The 21,329-nt window shown below is 44.8% G+C and overlaps 1 protein-coding gene across 1 annotated transcript in view; it reads right to left on the reverse strand.

Annotated features, from left to right (window-relative positions):
• Positions 1-1,267: 1,267 nt before the first annotated feature.
• GPAT4 (glycerol-3-phosphate acyltransferase 4) overlaps positions 1,268-21,329 on the reverse strand; it is a 37,644-nt gene continuing 17,582 nt past the window's right edge. Inside the window, exons 3-13 of the mRNA XM_049865734.1 lie at positions 14,690-14,759; positions 14,220-14,520; positions 13,203-13,277; positions 12,154-12,243; positions 11,709-11,802; positions 11,004-11,119; positions 10,013-10,068; positions 9,163-9,248; positions 5,655-5,783; positions 5,486-5,565; positions 1,268-2,335 (exon numbers count right to left, since the gene is read on the reverse strand). Coding sequence (XP_049721691.1) covers positions 2,227-2,335; positions 5,486-5,565; positions 5,655-5,783; positions 9,163-9,248; positions 10,013-10,068; positions 11,004-11,119; positions 11,709-11,802; positions 12,154-12,243; positions 13,203-13,277; positions 14,220-14,520; positions 14,690-14,759 — 1,206 coding nt within the window. The 3' untranslated portion in view covers positions 1,268-2,226. The remainder of the gene's footprint in view (positions 2,336-5,485; positions 5,566-5,654; positions 5,784-9,162; positions 9,249-10,012; positions 10,069-11,003; positions 11,120-11,708; positions 11,803-12,153; positions 12,244-13,202; positions 13,278-14,219; positions 14,521-14,689; positions 14,760-21,329) is intronic.

A 21,329-nucleotide genomic window follows, 5' to 3' on the forward strand; every position in this document is an offset into this window, starting at 1 on the left:
TTGTTTTCTTTTTAAGGCAACTTGACCTTCAAGATCCATTTTTAAAGATTATTCCAGATAGCTTTTAAACACTATAAATGGCACCTCCTATAAAGGCTCAAAACCACTTTCTATCCTTGAACATTTTGTAAAACATTTCAGGAGAGGCTGTTATTATAGTCATAATAGTGTTTTTATTTGAGAGAAAAAGTTAGGAGATGGTTTCACTGGTTAGCAATATGCCAGGTAAGAGAAAATGGGAGGCCATTTAGGAAGGAAGGAAGAAGGCTGTTAGGAGTGACTATGGAGTCCCTGGGTGGTACAAACAAACTCTTGACTACTAGCCAAAAGGTTGGCAGTTCAAACCCAACCAGAGGTGCCCTGGAAAGGAGGCTTCGCAATCTGCTTCCAAAAGGTCACAGCCTTGAAAACCCTACACAAACGGTTCTACCCTATACACAGGGAATCAATCCAAAGCCAACTGGTTAAGTGGTCACAAAAGAGGGGGTCCTTGAGTATGACAAAGTGGTATCAGTTCAACAGCCTTAGGAGCGAGGTTTCACCCCCCACATCCCCCAAGCCCCAGGCCAAATGGCAACCTTGGAGATGTCATTTACCTTGACTGGTACAATATCCTGAATCACTGCTATGCCACGGATGGAGAGAATGGAGGGAGGACCAGTGGGTAGGTGGGTGGATGGTAAATGGTGGGGGTAAGGCAACACTCTCTTCTGATGGATTTGGAATTGGTTGACCCCAGAAGCAAGAGTTGACAAGGGTTGTTTGGCTTTGGATCTCTGCTCACAGACTGTGAGGTAGGCCCGTGAGGCCCGGGAAGCCTAGTTTCCTCTCCGGCTGCACAAGACACTAGTGAGCCTATTCCTCTACCACCCTCTTGCCCTTCCCAGGGCCTCCTGCTTCTGCCTTGTAGTTACTTGCTTTTTCCCAGCATCCCCTGCCATGCAGACTGGCCCTGCCATCTTCCATTCTTCACTCCCACTCAATGAAACAGGTCCCCCATTACATGCTTCTAGGCCCCTGGCTTCATTTGTGGAGACGTCTACATCTCGGTCTATACCAGAAATTCTCAACTGACCCTGTGCATCTCTGAACCAGACCTATGCATACATCTGAAATGACTAATGTATCCTTTTCTGAATAACACTAGCCTTCATTCCAAAAGTCAGCCCCAGGGTTACATTCAAGTAAGAGAACCGTCATTTTGACAAGAAGCATGTTATACAGGGCTACACCTAGGGAAGAAAAAGAGAAGGGAAAACTCCCCCAATCCATTCACCAACCAAGACGATTTTATTTACTCACAAAAACAAATCCAAAGGCCTGTGCAGCAGCTCGGAGCCGAGCTCGTCCTGCCGCCTGTCACGAGCCTGTACTTAGAACACTAAGCTTTACTTGTTCCTTCCTGCGAAGTAGCACTTGACGCCCCACAACAACCCTGTGAGGTAGGTATCACCACCCCTCCCCTCCTGACCCACGTTACAGATGGGGAAACTGAGGCACACATTAACAAAGAGTGAGTCACATGGGGAGTTCTGGGCCAGCACTGGAGTTTGAATGCAGAATGACTCCTGGTTCTCACCACAGACTAGTCGGTGGGTGGCTGGCCTCTTCCCATCCCCTTTGGTGACTTCCTATGGGTAGTAGCACAAGAATTGAAACTTCCTTTTGCTGAAAGCCCCCGCAGACTACAGTTTTCTTTTTCCTGAGTCTGTGGGGCTCCAAGGCTGGGGGGCGATGTTAAGGCTGAAGCAAGCCACGGTACCTCAGCAGTGCCTCTCAAGAGCAGGTGGGCCCTTCCCCTTCCCCAGCAGAGCACCCTGGGATTTGGGCCTCTGGGACTGACTAACACTCCTAACATCCCTGACGGGAATGTGGATGGTTCTTCCTATATACTCAGCCCCGCACACCACGCACAGGTGGAGAGTCGACTTTAATGGCATTCCTCCAATGGAATTAAGTGTAAAAGAAACAAAAAGGCATCTCCTCCCGGGCAGCAACAACCAGCAGCATTCACTTCAGCCAGAGGGCAGGCTGCACTGCCCCAGGGCCCAGGGGTCCAAGCGCGGCTGAAGAAGCTGGAAGTCTCGGGTGCAGAGCAGTCCGAGGAGCCCCGGAGTCTGGAAAGGATGCAGCACGGGGGCAGCGGCGGTGGCAGCAGCAACAACTCCAGCTGGCTCACAGGTCAGGATTCGAGCATGGCGGCTCCAGCCAGCGCAAGGCGAGGACTCAGGAACGGCTCCTGTCCTCATGGTTCCCAACAATCATCTTGCTATACAGCTTCTGCTGCTCCTCTTTGAATGTATCCTTCACCTTCTCCCTCTTCAGGCCACCATCCCTGACGAGATAAAGGCTGGAAGTCAGAGCAAAACAGCTTCCAACCCACCCCTGCATCACAGATAGACGCTGTATGCTACTCACAAGCCAAGACAAACCTGCCAGAGACCAAAACACTCCATGGCCCCCTCACTGAGGTGACCTCTGAGTTGGCCCTGGATTCTGGGAATCCACCCTTTCTACCTCAAGACTCTCACACTCTTGCCCTGCAGTCAGAATTCAGTATTTGTATATAAAATTGGAAAAATAAATAATACTAAAAATACAAGGCAAGATTAAAAAAAAAAGAATTCATCATTCATATCCGAGGTATTTTACAATGATTTAACCTACCAAGGAGTTTAAAATTCTTTTTACTATCACATACATCCTCACCTAGATAAAGCGGTGTTCTGGCATTATGGATGGGGAGCCAGGCTTTAAAATATGAGACACACTGAGTCTCAATGAGTAATGAGCAAAATACACACTCAAGGATACTCCAAATTCATGCAAACAACTAACATAAGACAAATGCAAGCTCTTACTTCTTCCATGCTTAGGGGATTAAGTACCTTGCTGTTAGTTGGTGCTGAATCGACTCTGACTCATGGCAACCCTATGCATGTCAGAGTAGAACTGTGCTCCATAGGGTTTTCAAGGCTGTGACCTTTCAGAGGCAGATCTCCAGGCCTGTTTCCTGAGATGCCTTTAGGTGGGTTCAACTGCCAACCTTTCAGCTAGTAGTCGAGCACTTAACCATTTGCACTACCCAACGGCACCTATTAAATACCTTAATGGAACCAACTTTTAAACTCAACGAGCTCTCAATGTCCTGACCATCTGGCCTCAGCACCTCCCTCCAACATCCCCAAATGAATCCCCTCAGGTTAGATTTATTTCTTCACAACCCTGTTCCCGTACTCACCAACTCCTTGCCTCAACTCTAGATGTATTAGTACCTTTAACAACTGCTGAAAACCTAAGCCCACACTCAGACCTTCTGCCATACCTTTGAAAAGCTGCACACTTGTCCCTGTTAGGCCTGTGACAGGCAACAGTAACCATTCAAGCTCTGGTGCCTGACAGACCTGGGTGCAAAATCTAGCTCCAGTGCTTACTTTGTGACCTTGTAATAGAGTAGCTAAAGAAAATGGAACATATGATGAAGTAAAAGAGCTGGAAAGAAGATTTCAAAGGGTTGCTCGAAAAGACAAAGTAAAGTATTACAATGAAACGTGCAAAGATCTGGAGTTAAAAAACCAAAAGGGAAGAGCATGCGTGGCATTTCTCAAGCTGAAAGAGCTGAAGAAGAAATTCAAGCCTCCAGTTGCAATATGGAAGGATTCTATGGGCAAAATACTGAACGAAGTAGGAAGCTTCAAAAGAAGATGGAGGAATACAGACTCTGACATGCAACCATTTTAGGAGGTAGCATATACTCAACAACTGTTAGTACTAAAGGAAGAAGTCCAAGCTGCACTGAGGGCACTGGTGAAAAACAAGGCTCTAGGAATCGCTCACTTGTCTATGCCAAGAAATTTGGAAGACAGCTACCCAGCCAAACGATTGAAGAGATCCACATTTGTGCCCATTCCAAAGAAAGGTATTCAGGAAAATGCGTAACTTATCAAACAGTATCATTAATATCACATACAAATAAAATTTTGCTGAAGGTCATTCAAAAATGGTTGTAGCAGTACATCGACAGGGAACTGCCAGGAAATTCAAGCCAGGTTCAGAAGAGGACATGGAATGAGGAACATCACTGTTGATGTCAGATGGATCTTGGCTCAAAACAGAGAATACCAGAAAGATGTTTACCTGTGTTTTACTTACTATGCAAAGTCATTCAACTGTGTGGATAACAAATTTTGGATAACACCGTGAAGAATGGCAATTCTGGAACACTGTGCTCATGCGGAAACTGTACATAGGCCAAGAGGCAGCTGTTCTAACACAACAAGGGGATACTGGGTAGTTTAAAATCAGGAAAGGTGTGTGTCAAGGTTGTATTCTATCACGGTGCTTATTCAATCTATTATGCTGAGCAAATGATCTAAGAAGCTGGACTATATGAAGAAGAGACGTGGTATCACTATTGGAGAAAGGCTCATTAGCAACCTATAACATGCAGGTGACACAACCTTGCTTACTGAAACCGAAGGTCTTGAAGCACTTACTCGAGAAGATCAAACACCACAGCCTTCAGTATGAATTACACCTCAACATAAAGAAAACAAAAATCCTCATAACTGGACCAATAAGCAACGTCATGATAAATGGAGGAAATACTGAAGTTATCAGTGATTTCATTTTACTTGATCCATAATCAATGCCCATAGAAACAGCAGTCAAGAAAGCAAACAATGCATTGCATTGGGCAAATCTACTGCAAAAGACCTCTTTAAAGCATTCAGAACCGAAGACATCACTTTGAGGACTAAGGTGCGCCTGACTCAAGCCATGGTTTTTTCAATTGCGTCATATGCATGGGAAAACTGGGCATGAATACAGAAGAGCAAAGAAGAACTGATGTCTTTGAATTACGGTGTTGGTGAAGAATACTGAATATACCACGGACTGCCTAAAGAACAAACAAATCTGTCTTGGGGGAATACAGTCAGAGTATTCCTTAGAAGTGAAGATGGCGAGACTTTGTCTCACATACTTTGGAGATGTTATCAGGAGGGTCCAGTCTCTGGAAGGACACCATGCTTGGTAGAGGACTGGTGAGGAAGACAGACTGACACAGTGGCTGCAATAATGGGCTCAAGCATAGTAATGACTGAGGATGGTGCAGAACCAGGCAATGTTTCGTTCTATTGTACATAGGGCTGCTATGAGTAGGAAGCGACTCAGCCGCACCTAAACGCAACAACAGTAGACTGGTACAACCCCAAAAAAGGCACACAGAATTGACTGCTCTGGTGCAAGTCTATGTCCCCTGAGGATAGGTAAAAGTAGCACAGGGGATTTCTAAGTTGGAACTAGGAAACAAGAGTCAAACTGCTCACTATCTGTAGTACCGTGCTGCATATCTTGGTATGGAGTTTAACTCTCCCTACCAGGGAGAGGAAGATTCTTTGTAAATGGAGGCAATAAATCAGCATCTGCTTCAGAAATTCATGTTCTCTTAGACTGAGCCGATGAAGTCTGGCTCTAAACTCACCAGAGCAGGTCCACGAGTCCTCCTTGCCTGGCAATGGCAGATTTCACCCTGTTTGCAAACTGGACGGCATCTTCATTTGTCTGTAAGAAAGAATGAATGAACCCACTCAACCCAGGCTCAAAGTCATACAAGAGTAAGTGAAGACCTCTGCACTGCCACGGGTACCTACCTCTCTGGTCATGGGTGGTAGGTACCAAACACTGCAGACAATGGCCCAGCTGGTCATCATTCTCAGCAGGTATGTCACCATCCCGTATTTGCTGCTGTTCCAGAAGGCATCACCAAATTGAGGGTCATACTGGAAAACAATGGAAAGCTGAATGGTAAGAAGTTGGTAGTTTCAACGATGTTGGGTGTCGACAGCAACTTCTCTGACTAGGTCAACTGGGGCTGTATCAGTGCCAGATACTGCTACTGCCAGACCCTCTACAGGGACACTTCTGAAGTAATTCTACCGCTGGGCAGGTCTGACCTCCAGCAACAGTTAACCTCCCCTTGACGGACCCAAGGTTCTGCTGTAGATCACGAGGGAGGTCTCCTAACAGCCTTCCACAAACAGATCACTGCCTCCCTCTTTAATTAATTTCATGTCTTACTTACAAGTGTACATGCTTTATCATTAGTTTTTGAGTATATTCAAAAATAAAATAGGATAATGCACTCCCATATACCCATTCCTCAGATTCAACAATTATCCACCTTCTACTGTGCATTCTACCCTTTCCCTTCTTGTAAAGCCCACCTCCAGCATCACATTGGCTCTCTTATAAATACTTGACAGCTACCTCACCTAAGTAAGCGGCTTTCCGGTACCTCACCCAAGTAGGCGGATTTCCTTCCATAACCACCAACTTTTAATATTTCTGGTGCCCCACACCAAGGAGAAAACAATTAGAAACCTTGCAATATTGTTCTACAGTTACACTTCTACTAACAAAGCTAATTTTACAAGAAGGCTCTTTTACGTCAGCAGTATCCACTGATAGACGCATACCCGGTGTCATGAGGTCTCTATCACATGGGCTCTGTGTTTCCCTCCAAGGAGTAGGTTTATCACACACTTTTACTTGCCAACAACTTTCACGGAAGCTTTACTTAAACAGCATTTTGTGGGAAATGTAGCTCCAGCTGTGCATCTCTTTTTTACCAATCAAGAATAACTCAAGTGGCACGTAAGCAAGGGTGGGAGAGGCGGTGGAGAAGGAAGCTGTACAAGAAGCAACAGAAAGAAATGGGTCCTCCAGAAGAACAGCTGAACCAAGTGTCACGGAACTGCCAGGGCCATCAAAGACAAGACACTAGACTGACTTTGTACAATTTATAATGGGAAGACTTAGGACCAGAGAGCGGAAAATTAAAAGGAGACAGAATTTCAAGAGTTATGCCACAATGGACCAAGATGCCACTGGAAGTCACAATGCCCTTTCACTGGAAGAGACTGAAAAGAACACCTAGAAGGGATCCTGCAGTGGAGCCCGGGGCTTGGGGTGGGGCTGGATTTCAACTGTATGACCTTTCAGGCATTTCCAGGTATGAGTTCTATGACTCTGAATAAAAAATGCCTAGACTGTAGACCTGATTACAGAAATGAAGACATTTAGATTTATAGAAATTGAGAAATTTAAGTTTCACTAAAGACAGTTTAATAAGTTCACATAAGACCAAAAGGCAATAAGGGAGAAAAATGAGTTTTAAAGAGTTAATTAATGAGTATGATTAGAAAGTGTTATGGTATTTTATGAAGCACAATATGAAATAGAAATTTTGATATTACAAGTGAGAGTGTGAAAGTCCTTTGTCTAGAGTTGATTCTCTGTTCCATGCTGGGCAGACATTGTGGAGAGAGAAAAACCAAAGCAAAAGCTCAAAAGCCACAAATTCCTCAAAATCAGATAATGACCTGACTTTGATGGAAATGTTAAAAGACTAGGAATTAACTGCTAAGCTCACCCAAGTCTGGTTACCAATGAAGGTTTCACAAAAACTAGAAAAGTATCTGTGGAAGAGAAGTTCTTAATCACAGATAAACCAAACTCACTGCCGTCGAGTCAATTCTGACTCACAGTGACCGTACAGGACAGAGTAGAACTGCCCCACAGGGTTTCCAAGGCTGCAAACTTATGGAAGCAGACTGCCACACCCCTTTCTTCAGCGGAGTGGCTGGTGGGTTCCAACTGTCGAACTTCTGGTTAGCAGCTGAGCGCTTAGCCACTGAGCCACCAGGGCTCCTTTAACCACAGATGAGACTTTAATAAATCTTTTAGCCAAATAATATTATATATAAGATTTGCATGTATTTTTCTTGGCAGAAGTCACAACTTTTCCCAGGGCTCATGCTCCAAAGATGGTCGAGGACCACTGCCCCAGAGCAGCATCAGCGCCACCCAGAAACATGGCAGAAATACAAATTCTGGGCCCTTCCTGGAGGTGATGCTGATGATGGCTAACATTTAAGAACGGCTGCTCCAGAGTGAGTGACAAGGGCTTTCACCTAGCAGTGTGCGTTCACGGTGGAGCCCCTGACTCCCATCACACTCATGGAGGATGGACCGTGTGTGGTGCCAACGCCACCCCCACCCCTCTGCCCACGGCAGACACTGCTCACAGACTATGTACCTAGACACAGCATCCTCAACAAACCGCCCTGGCAGGCCTAACCATTGATCAGAGCTCCCCTGCAGCTGGTATTCATTTGCCATCCCCGTCCTGATGCTTAACCCCACAGGTCCAAGGTGAATGGCTAGGTAAGCATCTGTTTAACCGAGAGGAGCAACTCTCTCCCCCAACGGCACCAGAAGTAAGAACTATTTCTACGGAATGCTCTACAGGCAGTAAACAGACCACACAGAATTTTGGAGACTACATTCTAAGCGTAACTCTGACTCAAGTTTACTCAAATTTTACCCTGATCTGGAATTTCAACCTAATACTGTAAACATACTGACAATGGCCTGTGTGTTTTTTTAGAACTAATAATGTAAGGCCCAAGTTCTTTCAGAAATAATAATACATATGTATTTATGAAATCAGACACGAAGGGGCAAGAGACAGAGAAGGAAAAAAAAAAAAGCAAAGCTGACTGGCTAACTGCTTCCCACCTCTCCAGGTAAATCTGAACAGTCAGAGGTAGAAGTTCCTAAAGGGTGGGGGACAGATGAGATAAGCACCTAAGATCCATTTCCTGTTTATGAGCTGTTCTCGGTGACAAGACGATGCCACAGGCCAGCACAGCAGCCTTGTTTCTTCAGTGGTAAGGGCCTAGCTATAGTCCCATCCACCTTCACTTCGCCAAATGTTCAAACCTAGCCTGGCTTAGCCACACCTCCTACTCCCTGCAGTAAGCTACCTTTTCAAGTGGACCACCCCACATTCCAGCTAAGGTTATGAAGAGGTAATAGACAGGGGAAAATACAAAGCCTGCAAAGAGTTTACCATTTCGCGAATCTGGTGACCACAGCCAGGTGTGGATGGGAACCTGGATGTCCCTCGGTTCAAAGCCTGCCAGCTGCTTCTGACAGTCTGGACAATTTGGCATTCTCCCCCTCGAGCACTCCGCCCTCCTCAGCCAGCCCCCACTTGCTCTGCTGGAGACATCAGCCCCTTCTCCCACCTCCTCTGGCTGCATCCCTCCAAGGGGGCTCCGATAACGACCACGCGTGCCCTCAGAGGTCTCGTACCTTGATAGCAACAGGGTACACCGTGGCTCCAATTTCAAAACTTCCCTTTTTGAACATCATCACCGATGTATTGTTAATGCAGGTTCCTAAAAAGCAGGAGAGTGAAATGTTGTTTCTTTTGGTCCTTTACCCCAGTGTCATGTGTTCCTTAAGGACTAAATACAGTAAAAAGCCTTCTAATGACTCCTCCAACAGGATAAACGTATCATCTTCCTGCAATATGAGTAAACACATAAAAGAGAAAGGCAAAATACTATACTGCTTCCTACCTTCCTATTCTCTTTTTACAGGCCCACTTTCCCCGATTAACCCTTAGCAGCCTCAGTAAAAGACCAGAGACCTCAGCAGACTTAGGAGGTCTTCGTGAGAACTCCACAGGAAGCTGAAAGACCCTGTCGAGAATATTAGAGAAGGGGTTTTTTTTGCAATGAGTAAGCTCCCTCTGGAGTCCCTAGGTGGCATAGACGGTTAAGAGCTTGGCTACTAACCAAAAGGCTGGTGGCTCAAACCCACCCAGAGGTGCCTAAGAACAAAGGCCTGGTAATCTACTTCTGAAAAATCAGCCACTGAAAACCCTATGGAGCACAGTTCTACTCGGAGACACATGGGTCAACATGAGTCAGAATCGACTCAGAGGCAACTGCTGCTGTTTTTAAATTCACTCTACAGTCCAAGCTCTGAAATCCCCTGCGTTTTGAGCTCCACAGCCAATCTAACAGGGGCCTGACATTATTCACTGAAGACAAATAACCCCAACCAGGCTGAGGGGCCTGGTTCCTAGGCTAAGCCCACAGGCACAATCCTGCGTGGTTTCCCTACACAGTGATTCTTTGTGGTGATCAAGCCTTACCTTCTGGGAAAATGAGGATAGGTAGCTTGCTTTTATCCTTTACGTGCTCAGTCAGTCTTCAGAGGAGAAAAAGAAAACCAGGGTCAGACAGCATGGTGTCCATCATTTCCAAATACATTTATAAGTAATCTATTTAGGTGTGACACTAGTTTATATGCTGAATAAGAGCAAGGTAAAAGATATGAACCTACCCTTTATAAAGCTACAGTCTAAGGCTCATTAAGGCAAAACTTATAAAGAGAAGGGAAAATCAGATTATCATTATTTAATCCACATAATTTTTAAAGTAAGTATGAAAAGTCTATAGTAGAGGATACTGTTCAGACTTGGGACTATCTAAAAAAAAGCCTGGCCCAGGGCTGGCACACAGCACCCTCAATAAATGTCACCTGGCTGCATAGCAGCCTTGCTGGGCTGAGCCTACAGTCCACCTGGTGCAATGCTCTGGCCCTGAGATGCTCCAAGGAGACGCTGGTGGGAGGGCCATTTACCCTGGAAGATGGTCTCATTGGAGGCGCCTTCCTCTCAGTCTACTGCAGAGCTCTTTCCAGTACCTGCATAGACTTATCTTTTTCTCAAGTCTGAACAGAGAGGGCCCTTTGTTTCACTGCCTTGGTTTGTTTTCATGTGCGATAATAATTTATTTTGTGAGATGTCAACTAGCATTAGAAGTTCCCATTTTGATTATTACACGTGGACAAGGAAATAAAAAAGGTTAGAAAACATTACTACCTTGGTAAATGATACTAAGGCTTCTGTACTTTTATAGTCCACATTTTAAAAATGTCTTTAATATGAAAGCAGTATAGGCTCCTTTTTTTTTTTTTTTAATAGGCTCAGTGCAGAAAACACTAAGAAAGTGCCAAAAAAAAAAAAAAATCAAATTTACTTGTAATTCCACTGTGGGGGAATAACTACTCCTGAAATGTTCTCTTCTGCATACTTTTTATATTACTGATCACAGGAAACAAGAGCCTTGTGTCAGATTTACCTTTTAGCCACCAGGTGGCGGTCTTTCACTTCGGAGCGCTCAAACCAAACATGAGGACAGGCCTTCACCATGGCTCTCTGAATCACACCCATGAGCCCTCCATGCACTTGACCCACCTTATCTCAGACAAAGAAATAACTATTAGTGAAACCATCCTCACACAAATGCCCCCGCTCCATTCCCAGGGAAGAAACTCCAGGTCCAAAAAGTGTGTCAACCTCTCACCAGCTCATATCTCACTATCACTCCCTGGGTCTTAAATTTCTCCATTTAATTGGTGATACCAGAGATGTGTAATTAAAAACATAACTGAAAACCCTAAAACAAAATCATACAACTGAGCAATGCCTTGTGTAAAATGCCCCTCCCTGTACAGGTCCTCAAGTGCCCTGGAACCCAGCCCCTTCAGGTCTTCCTTTCCCTAATCTTCAGCCCTCTCCACAAAGATCCAAAGTAGAGTCTCCAATCACTCTCTCGGTGACACAGGGCTGCTGCTGCTCAGACTATCTCCTATCAAAACAGCAAGGAGTTCCCAAAAGCAACAGAAACCGAGGTGATCACGTAGGTTGGGGCCCATGCATAGAAAGCACGTTTACATGTTTATACCTTAAGAAAGCACTCTGGAAAGGGTCCAGGAGCCTCCCAGCCCTAACGGATCTAGAGCAAAAAATTTTGCCACAAGGAAACAACAAACAGGTATCTTACCATCGCATAGTAGCCGTCACTGGCCAAAATGATCACATCAATAGGAGAGGTGTGATTGGCCACACAGATGCCACCATTTCGAGGTCTGTTTTTCCTGGGTTTCAAAAAGGTGTGCAAAGGAACAGACATTAGAGTCAAACAATTCATTTGGAATTCACCCCTCCCTCACAAGCTCCATCAGCTCTAACTAAACCAAAAAAAACCCCAAAACCGGTGCCATCGAGTTGATTCTGACTCATAGCGACCCTATAGGACAGAGTAGAACTGCCCCATAGAGCTTCCAAGGAGCACCTGGTGGATTCAAACTGCCGACCTCTTGGTTAGCAGCCACTGCACTTAACCCCTATGTCAGCAGGGTTTTCCAACTCTAACTAAAAGCGCAGAAAAGTTGCTGTTTGGCTGGTTGTAGGTGGGCACCCTATGTATCTGTACGCAGCGGCAGCACCTGTCATGGTAGGTGATGATGGCTGTCAGCGCTCGCACGCAGATCCGGTAACACATCAGGTGAACGTGTTTACTCAAGAACTCCTTAAACCTGCAACAACAGGACTGAGCTTTTGACTTCGTTTTACATTTAGGAAGACGGGAAAAGTTGCTGACCCCAACAATTCAACTACTACTGCTTATAGTCTTTTATGACTGCAAAATGCTTCTGTAAGTATTAGTGTATATGGTAAAACCCTATAATACGTTAGCACCTTCATGTTTACACGTGAGGAAACACGATGCTGAGACTGGCTTAAATTCACCTAAGTTAGTAGGTTTAGAAATCATAGCTTAGAATTTCCAGCACAGGTGAGCCAGGATGTCTCTTGGATTCCTTTCCTCCTCAGTCACTACCTAGAGGTGGGGCAAAGGTCAGAGTCACATCTTCTCAGCAGCTTGGGCAGAAGAGAGGTCTGCTAAGCCCCAGAACTTTCTAGAAGGAGATTTTTCTTCAAAAAAAAAAAAAAAAAGAATTTCTTCCTACATTTTATAATCATTTATTTTTTTAAGCCTTATCCTTTTACCAATTCATCTGTCAGCGTAGCTGCTGTTGTTGGCTGCCGTCAAGTTGGCCCCAACTCATGATGACTCCATGGGTTATAGAGCAGAACTGGCTTCTTGGCTATAAGCTTTACAGAAGTGGTTCACTAAGTCTTTCTTCCACACAGCCACTGAGTGCTAACCAACCTTCAGGTTAGCAGTGGATGGCAAACTGCTCACACCACCCAGACTCCTTAGAACACTCAAAACTAAACAACATGCTGTAAGATCTCCTACCGTCTGAGTCCTGAACTCCACATTTTTGTGGCTTTTCTCTTTTGCCTTTACAGTAGGAAGACTGGGAGGGTTGGAGGGCAAAAAGAACAGTTATAGGTCACTTAATGCTGATGTCACTGTTACTACTGGGTTATCTCAGACATCTAAATTCCATGGACCTTCACATCAATGTCTGAACCATCATTCCCAGGCCCAACTCCCCTTAGCCATGGACATGAGAGCTCTACTCACCTCCCATGTGGTACGTATCCCACCATGGTTGTGCCCACCACCAGAAGGCTGATCCCCGTGAAAGCAAGAGCTATCCTGTAAGAAGAAGACAGGTTAAACGACAGCAAACAAATCGTTGCACCAAGTACAGAATATGTGAAAGTCAAAGAGGGCATCACAAAAACCACCCCGGACATCTGATCACCTAGGTGGGCCCTGGAGCCCTGGTGGTGCACTGGTTAAGAGCTCGGCTGTTAACCAAGAGATCAGCAGTTCAAATCTACCAGCTGCTCCTTGGATACCCGATGGGGCAGTTCTACTCTGTCCTATAGGGTCACTATGAGTCAGAACTGACTCGATGGCACCTAACAATAGGCCAGCCCTAGACAAGCTTCACCAAGAAATTAGAGCAGTCCTCTCAAAACCAGAGATCATTTCCATCCCAATCTGACAGTGAACTCTGGATCTGGTTCTCAGGTGACACCATCTCCTCAGGCATCAGGCCGCTAAAATGATGGGAAACCTGAAAGTCGGCGGTTCCAAAACCTGAAAGTCGGCAGTTCTACCCCTGGGCTGTCTGGCTGTCTTACCCCTCCCTTTGGCTTCCAATCCCACAGAAACACAGCCTCTGTGTGAAGCAATAGGAGGTGGACCCTGAAGGCCCAGCATCTGGCAAGATGTACTCAGAACAGCACAAGGCACAGAAAAACCGAGACCGATACTATCTCTGTACTGGACAGGCAGGAAGGAATCGACCATGCCCAGGGAAGTGTCCAGAAAGTACATGATGTTCCTGTCCCTGTGTTTAGTCCACCCAATCTGTCTCTATGAAACTGATATGCAGAGACTCCAATGGCTGTTAAAGGACAATCACCAGCGGCCCCTTTAAGGGGCAGCAGGAATGGCCAGTGAAAGATTCCTACTGGCCTTCTTTCTGAAATGGGAACACGAAGCGGAGGGAACGAGGTGGACGGATCAAACGTTAGGCCTAAGCGGTGGCAGCTCACACCCTCCTTTCCCATCAGGGCCTGCCCTCACCTGAGCGGCAGGAGGAAGCAATACCGAATCAGCACTCCTAGCCCCCATAAGACAGTGAGCCGCAGGCTGATATATTGGAAGTTATAATTGGTTCTGCTCAGCAGGTTCCAGGACTCCAACTCCTCTGCTGAGAACCTCTTTGTCACCTCATCATCCATTATGGTCTCCATTCCTTTCCGGCAAAAGTAGAAGATGTCAGAGAGCTCAAAGTCTGGAGTGTTATCCAGAGCCTTACTACTCCCACTCCGACGAATTTCTTTGATTTCTTCTTCTAGTGAAGTGGGATCTTTTGCAATGATTCCTGCAAGAAAGAATGCTCCTGTCAGGCAGCATGTTGGGAGAGAGCACGTTAGACATATTTGAAGCACACACCCTACATTTTCTATAAGGAAGGGTATGTGTAGCATTAAAAGACCTGGGAACACATTTGGGAGGGACCTTTTAGGATAAGAGTCAAGATCCGCTCTTACCATTGGTATAAGGCTTGTAAAGTTGGTGGTTCTTCTCTTTGGCTCCTCTCTGCATCCTCAAGGTAGCCCACTGCAGCGGGGAGGGGGGTGGGGGAAGGCAACATACAAGAGCAAGAATGAGATCTTTTTTCATTCAGTGAAAACCTCCATTTCCAGGCGGGGAAAGCTTCGGTTCTAGTCAGCTGAGATCAGATGATAGCCAGGAAAGCACACTTTCTAAAAAGAGACTCAAACCCCTCTCCTCCCAGATATGCCCCCTCCTTGATAACTAGGACCAAAAGTTAACAGTCACCTATGGTAATAAGCTAGGGACTCACCAAGTTTTGGGTAAGTTTCTGAGGCCTAGCTTCCCCATTTCCTAAGCTCTCTGCTCCCAGGTTGTTTAAGGAACTCATTAGCTTACAGAACGCAAACCTCACAATTCCTTCTTTATTGCCAAACAGCAACTATTCACAAAGGGCAAAATCAAGCATCCTTTAAGCAACTGCCTACCACCCAATGAGGCCAACACTGCAAGTTATTTCAAGAAAGCAACAATTTTCATTTTAAAAAAGGATTAAATAATGTATGTCTGGACTGTCCATTCACCCTCTGAATAAGCTTTTAACAGGAGAACCCAAAAGCTAAGCAGAGAAAGGCCTTGTGGGGGCTTGTTGTTTTTAGCTGCCATCGAGTTGATTCTGTCACAGCGACACCATCTGTGCACAGCAGAACTGCTTCATAGGGTTTTCAAGGCTGTGACCTTTCGGAAGCATATCTCCAGGCCTGTCTTCCGAGGTGCCTCTGGGGTGGGGGTTCGAACTGCCAATCTTCCAGCTAGTAGTTGAGAGCTTAACCATTTGCGCTACCCAGGGACTCCTTGAGAAGGGCTTAGTGGTGGGCTCAGAAATGTTTAAAAAGGAGCACTGTGTTGGAGATAAAAAAAATCTAGGTTCAGGTCTCAAGTCTGACCCTCGCTAGCTACGTCCCATAAGCAACTCACTGCCACTCTCTGAACCTTCGCCTCTTTATCTGCAAAACAGGATTGATAATACTTGAACATTCTACTTCATGGGGTCACTGAGGATCAAATGAGATCATGTATGTGACAGAATTCAGGAAACTGAAGCACTCTGGTTGTCCTCATGATTACCGAAATGCAGACTCTACAAGTAAGGATCTAGAAAAGAGAAGTTTCTAGAGCTTCTCTTCATTCAATACAATCCTTTTAACTGTAGTAAAAGAGAACCAGAGTTTGGGTCTCTCCCACTATCAAATAATGAGAGGTAAACACACGAGCTTGTGTATTCCCTACACTGGAATACTTTATCATGGAATAGAAAGTTATGCCCACAGTGAGTCAAAGAAATAGAACGGAAATTTTAAAAAGTATCTTTTCAAAGGCCTCTTTCTACAGTTAGACAAGGTAGGAGAGAAACCTATCATTCCATGACACAGCAAAATCCACCGGGCTTGATGCATTTGGTGTGGCTTCTGCCAGCAGAGTCTCAAGTATTAGCAAGACTGCTCTGCACAGTCTAGCAAAGTCAAAAGGACGACAGGATTTTAATCAGTGATCTGACCGCATCTGGAAATTTCTTCAAACACTACCATCTAGAAAAAAAGTCACCCGCTCAAAGAAAGGTCTAAGGCAAGAAAAGTCACATAACCCATCTTCTCTATTTCAGATATTTAGCCATTGGCATTCTCTGACTCTTTGCATGAATGCTGTTTTAGGGAAGGAAAAGAAAATATAAATATGACTCCTAAAATGGAAAAAGGTGACGTCTATCTGGTTTTCTGGAATTAGGGAAGAGGTGAATAAGGGCAAGAGTTTACAAGCCTGGAATAGGGACACAAGCTGCTCAACCAGAGTCTAGGGCTTCACATTTTGGCCAAGACTCTGTATTGGTATTACAAGAATCATCACAATCAGAAAAGCTGATCCTGTCCTGACAATTGAGATACTTAGATGGCAGTGGGCAAGTAACAGAAGATCTCCTGTCTCTCTAGGGCTGGAGTTTAAGTCTGTGAGGATTGTTTCAACATGCAAAACTCAAGATGGCTGTCGTTTTGTTTTTGTCTTAATCGGAAAAACCCCAAAAAACAAAATCTGCTGCCGTCGAGTCGATTTCAACTCACAGTGACCCTACAGGACAGAGTAGAACTGCCCCATAAAGTTTCCATGGAGCGTCTGGTGGATTCAAACTGCCAACCTTTTGGTTAGCAGCCATAGCTCTTAACCACTGTGCCACCAGGGTTTCCTTAATCGGAAAGGTATCCCTAAAACGCCATCCAGGTGTCTCCTGGTTCTAACAAAGCTCTGGAATAACCCTCCCCTTGGCCTCCTGCTTTGTAATACTAGTTTTATTTTTTCAAACTTCAGGGTCATTGGAAAATGCTTCTACATTTAGGAAAGACTGTGCAAAGCTACAAGGGAGGGGAAAAGTGGGTAGGGTTGGAGAATGCCTGACTGTTAGTGGGGACTAGCCTCTGAAGGAATGGCTGAGTCTATGAACTTGATTACTTTCATTCTGCTGAAGGGAAGGGAGCGAAAGAGCCAATCCATGTTAACAATGGCTGATAACGACACAACTGGCTTCCCTGAGCTGTCACTTGAAGAGGTACACTTTTCACATACCTGGAATAAAACTGAGAATCCTAGGTTCAGAGTTTACTTCACTCTAAAAGTCCTCTCCCTTTCCCCTGATCTGAGATGCCATTTACTAGGCTATTCAATATCAGTTTACTTAATTATTCCTTTTCAGCTTCTCCCAGACAAAGAAGAGCACAGCTTTAAAAAAAGGACACTAATAATGCTGCACTCTTCAGTAACACTGACCTGAAGGGAGCCTTGGGCAGTAATCAGCAGGCCCAGTCCTCAGGAATGCAGTGGGTTGGTGGTGAACTTCTGCTAGTTACTCATCCTATTAAACACTACAATTTAAGAACTAATCATACAAGCAAGGTCTAACAGTCCTGGCAAAACTAACCTCAGCAGAAGCCTTTGCCTCCTCCTTTTCATCAGTCTCCATGGCATTTTCCCATGGCCTAGGTACACCCAAAGAACCAGACTCTTCGAAAAGTAAGGCTCACGTCATCTATCGCCTTCAAGTTCCCATGCAAAGACTCCATTCTTGCTTCAGCAGTCATCTCTGGGTAAAAACAAACCAACCCAAACCTGTTGCCGTCGGTTCCAACTCATAACAACCCCATAGGACAGAGTAGAACTGCCCCATAGGTTTCCAAGGCTGTAATCTTTATGGATGCTGACTACCACATCTTTCTCCAGTGGAGCAGCTGGTAGGTTCAAACTGCTGACCTTTCGGTTTGCAGCCGAGCGCTTAACCACTGCACCACCAGGGCTCCTAATCTCTAGGTAACTTCTGTCAAATGATTTCTCAAAAGTGCCAATCTCGTACTTCCTATCACCGGCTGGACATCTCCACCTGCAAGTCCACGAGCCCTCACCACTGGGCACCTTGAGAACGGTACACCTCCTCCCACCCCCCAATTTGCTCCCTCTCACTCTTCTCCTGTGTCCCTCCCAATCTTGGTCTGATATCACTGTCCTTCTAGTCACCCAAGTTTTCAGGCTTCCCACCTGTCATCAAGTCCTGTCACCACTCCCCTGAAACGGTCCTCTCACAGCTGCCTCTGGTTTCATGCCACCACCTTTCTTCTCTCCCTTCTTCTCTTGCCTATACTCACGCAACAGCTGTTTAATTGCTCCCTCTTCCCATCCTCCAAACCATTCACACACACTGCCAGAGTCTGGAGATCATGTCACTTCCCTGCTCAAAAACCTTCAATGGCTTCCCAATGCCTGAAGAAACGTTCTGCTTTATGACCCACCTCATTCCCTCCACGTGCCCAATGTTTTTGCTCTACCAAACTTCGTACTGTCCCTAAACAAGCACTGCGCTTCCCCAACTTTATCCACTGTGCTTCTAGAAAGCTCTCTTTTTCTCTTTTAATATCCAGTTCAAGGGCTAAATCTCACATGAAATGCTGCCTACCATCCACCCACTTCCTGCAGTCGGAATTAACTTTTGCTGTATTTTAACTTGTACCACATTCTTAGTTAGGTAGGCACGTACTTGTCCTTCCTACTAGACTGTAACTACCTTGAGCGCCAGAACCCAGAACTTATATTTGCGTTCCCACACAGTTTGACAGAGTGCCTTACACTTAGTAGGCAGTCAACAACAGCTGAATTTATCAACTCCCAAGATTTTTCTTCATCAAGGTCTCCATATGAAAAGGCAGATCTGAAATGATAAAACCTAAAACTACTTCCTATCAACTTGTTGCCAGAGTTCACATTCTCATCTCCTTCAGTTACTCCTTTAATCTACTAAAGGTTAGGTGAAAATTATCCTCACATGGTGAGGGAGGACATACATGATTAATGTTGTCTCTGTTACAACAACCACGTGTAGGAGGTATTCTCATTCCCATTCTATAGATGAGATAACAGATTCAAAGGTTAGATGGCTTGGGAAAACTTTCAGAACTGGTAAGTGAACGCTGGTATCCACACTAATGGCCATCTGACTCGACAACTCGACCACAACCCCACCACCACCTCCACAGTCTCTCAACTCCTTCACACTGGTGTGTGTTACTCACCACCAGTAAATTTCACTTTGGAGTTTAACATCTATTGGATTACAACAGTCCCACCTTCTCTAACCTCTGATCTCTCTCTTTCATATCAGGCAAGAAAACAGGTCATTTATTTTCATCTTTCTCTTTTATATCCAGGCTTTCTTTTCTCCTTTTCTCCAAATTATACTCAACTCAGTTGTAAGTCCACACCTAAGTATTCTTCCCCAAATAATACTATGCTATCCCCCCTGAAGCACACGCATCAAGGGGGCCAGCTGACTGACTTAAAGGCTTTAAATAACATGCTGCTCTCCATACACAAAGATTTTCAGTGACTCAGCATTAACAATGAGTTAAGTCTTCTGGGACACAGAATAGAAAGCCATTGATCCACCATATCCTCTCTCTATTCCCCTCTTGGCAGGTATAAAAATATTTGCTCTTGGTTCCTTTATATACGAAGATGAACTATCCACTAGAAACTGGATGTTAAGCCAGGGCTTACTTAGGTGTGCCCAAAACATAAGTATATGTACTGCATGGCCTATTAAATACCCAGTTTTAATGATCCTTATGGAATTATCTAGCAAAACGTGATAATGGCCGATGACATGTCAAAAGAAAAAAACAGAAACAAAATTATGTAAGTATGCTATTAAAGGCAACCATAAAATATGAATGCATATCGCCAAAGACTGAAAGATAATACGCAAAAATATATATATTTAATGGTGTTGTAAGTATGGAATCACGAATGAATTGTTTAACATTTTCTTATATTATCTGTGTGGTTATCTACTGCTGTGTAACACACTACGCCATAACTAAGCGACTTAAAACAACACCATTTATTTTGCACGGGGTTTGGCGTCAACTGGATGACTCAGAGGCCAGGGGCTGGAGTCCTCTGACGTCTTGCTTACTCACGTGTGTAGCAGTTGATGCTGGCTGTCAGTCAGAGCCTTACAACACGGTGTCTGGGTTCCAGGGCAGGTGTTCCAAGACAGAAAGAGCCAGAGAGAAGCTATATTCCCTTTTCTAACTTTATCTTACATTTCATACACTGTCATTTCCACCACATTCTATTTGGTTATAAGCGACTCACTAAGGCAAGTCTGTTACCCTAGGGTGGCACAAATGGTTAGGCTCTGGACTACTAACTGGAAAGTTAGAGGTTCAAACCCACCCAGAGGTGTCTCAGAAGTAAGACCTATGATCTGTTTCTGAAAGGTCATGGCCTTGAAAACCCTATGGAGCAGTTATGTTCTGCACACGTGGGGTCACTATGAGTTGGAATCAGCTCGACAGCAACTAATAACCAGGCAGGTCCGCATTCAAGAGGCGGGGAATCAGACTCTGCCTTCTGACGGTGGGCATCGCCATCACCTAGCAAGCTTTTAAAAAAAATTAAAAATTTTAAATTTCCACCTAGAGCAGTGAAATAATAATCTCTGGAGCCCCAAAATAAGTATTTTTAATGCCTCTCTAGATGATTCTAATGCATAGTCGAAGTTGAGAACTGCTGAATTAAGGTGTCCTCTAAGCTCTCTTCCAGCTCTAAAATTATTTGTGTGTGTATATATGTAGTATGCAAGTATGTGTGTAAAAAAAAAAAATGTGTGTACATATGTATATATATTCTCATTTCAATTTAGGAAAGGGAGGAGAGGGTCAGGAGGCTAAAAAAGCCTCTACGGAAAAAAAAAGTATACACAAAACCACCAGTATATGGTACATGAATACATAGATAACATACTTCCCAAGATCTGAAACCAGTTTGGCTAACACCTAATACCACTGCTGATGAAAAGAGCATTTGGTTCTTACTGTCCATTAATGTCAGCCCTGAGCATGAAGGGAGGGTGAGAAAAGACGAACGCTCCTCCAGAGCCACCCCGTACCCTTGCAGGTATATACCAGGCCTTTTTAGCCTACCCTGTAACCTAGCTGATGGCCAAGTTTTCTCATCATTCATGAAGCGTGACAGGACAGGATCCACAGAACCCCTCCGAGTGCACGACACACATCTGGGAAATAAGAGTGCAAATCT

Source organism: Elephas maximus, chromosome 22 (assembly GCF_024166365.1).
Source record: "Elephas maximus indicus isolate mEleMax1 chromosome 22, mEleMax1 primary haplotype, whole genome shotgun sequence".
NCBI lineage: Eukaryota > Metazoa > Chordata > Mammalia > Proboscidea > Elephantidae > Elephas > Elephas maximus.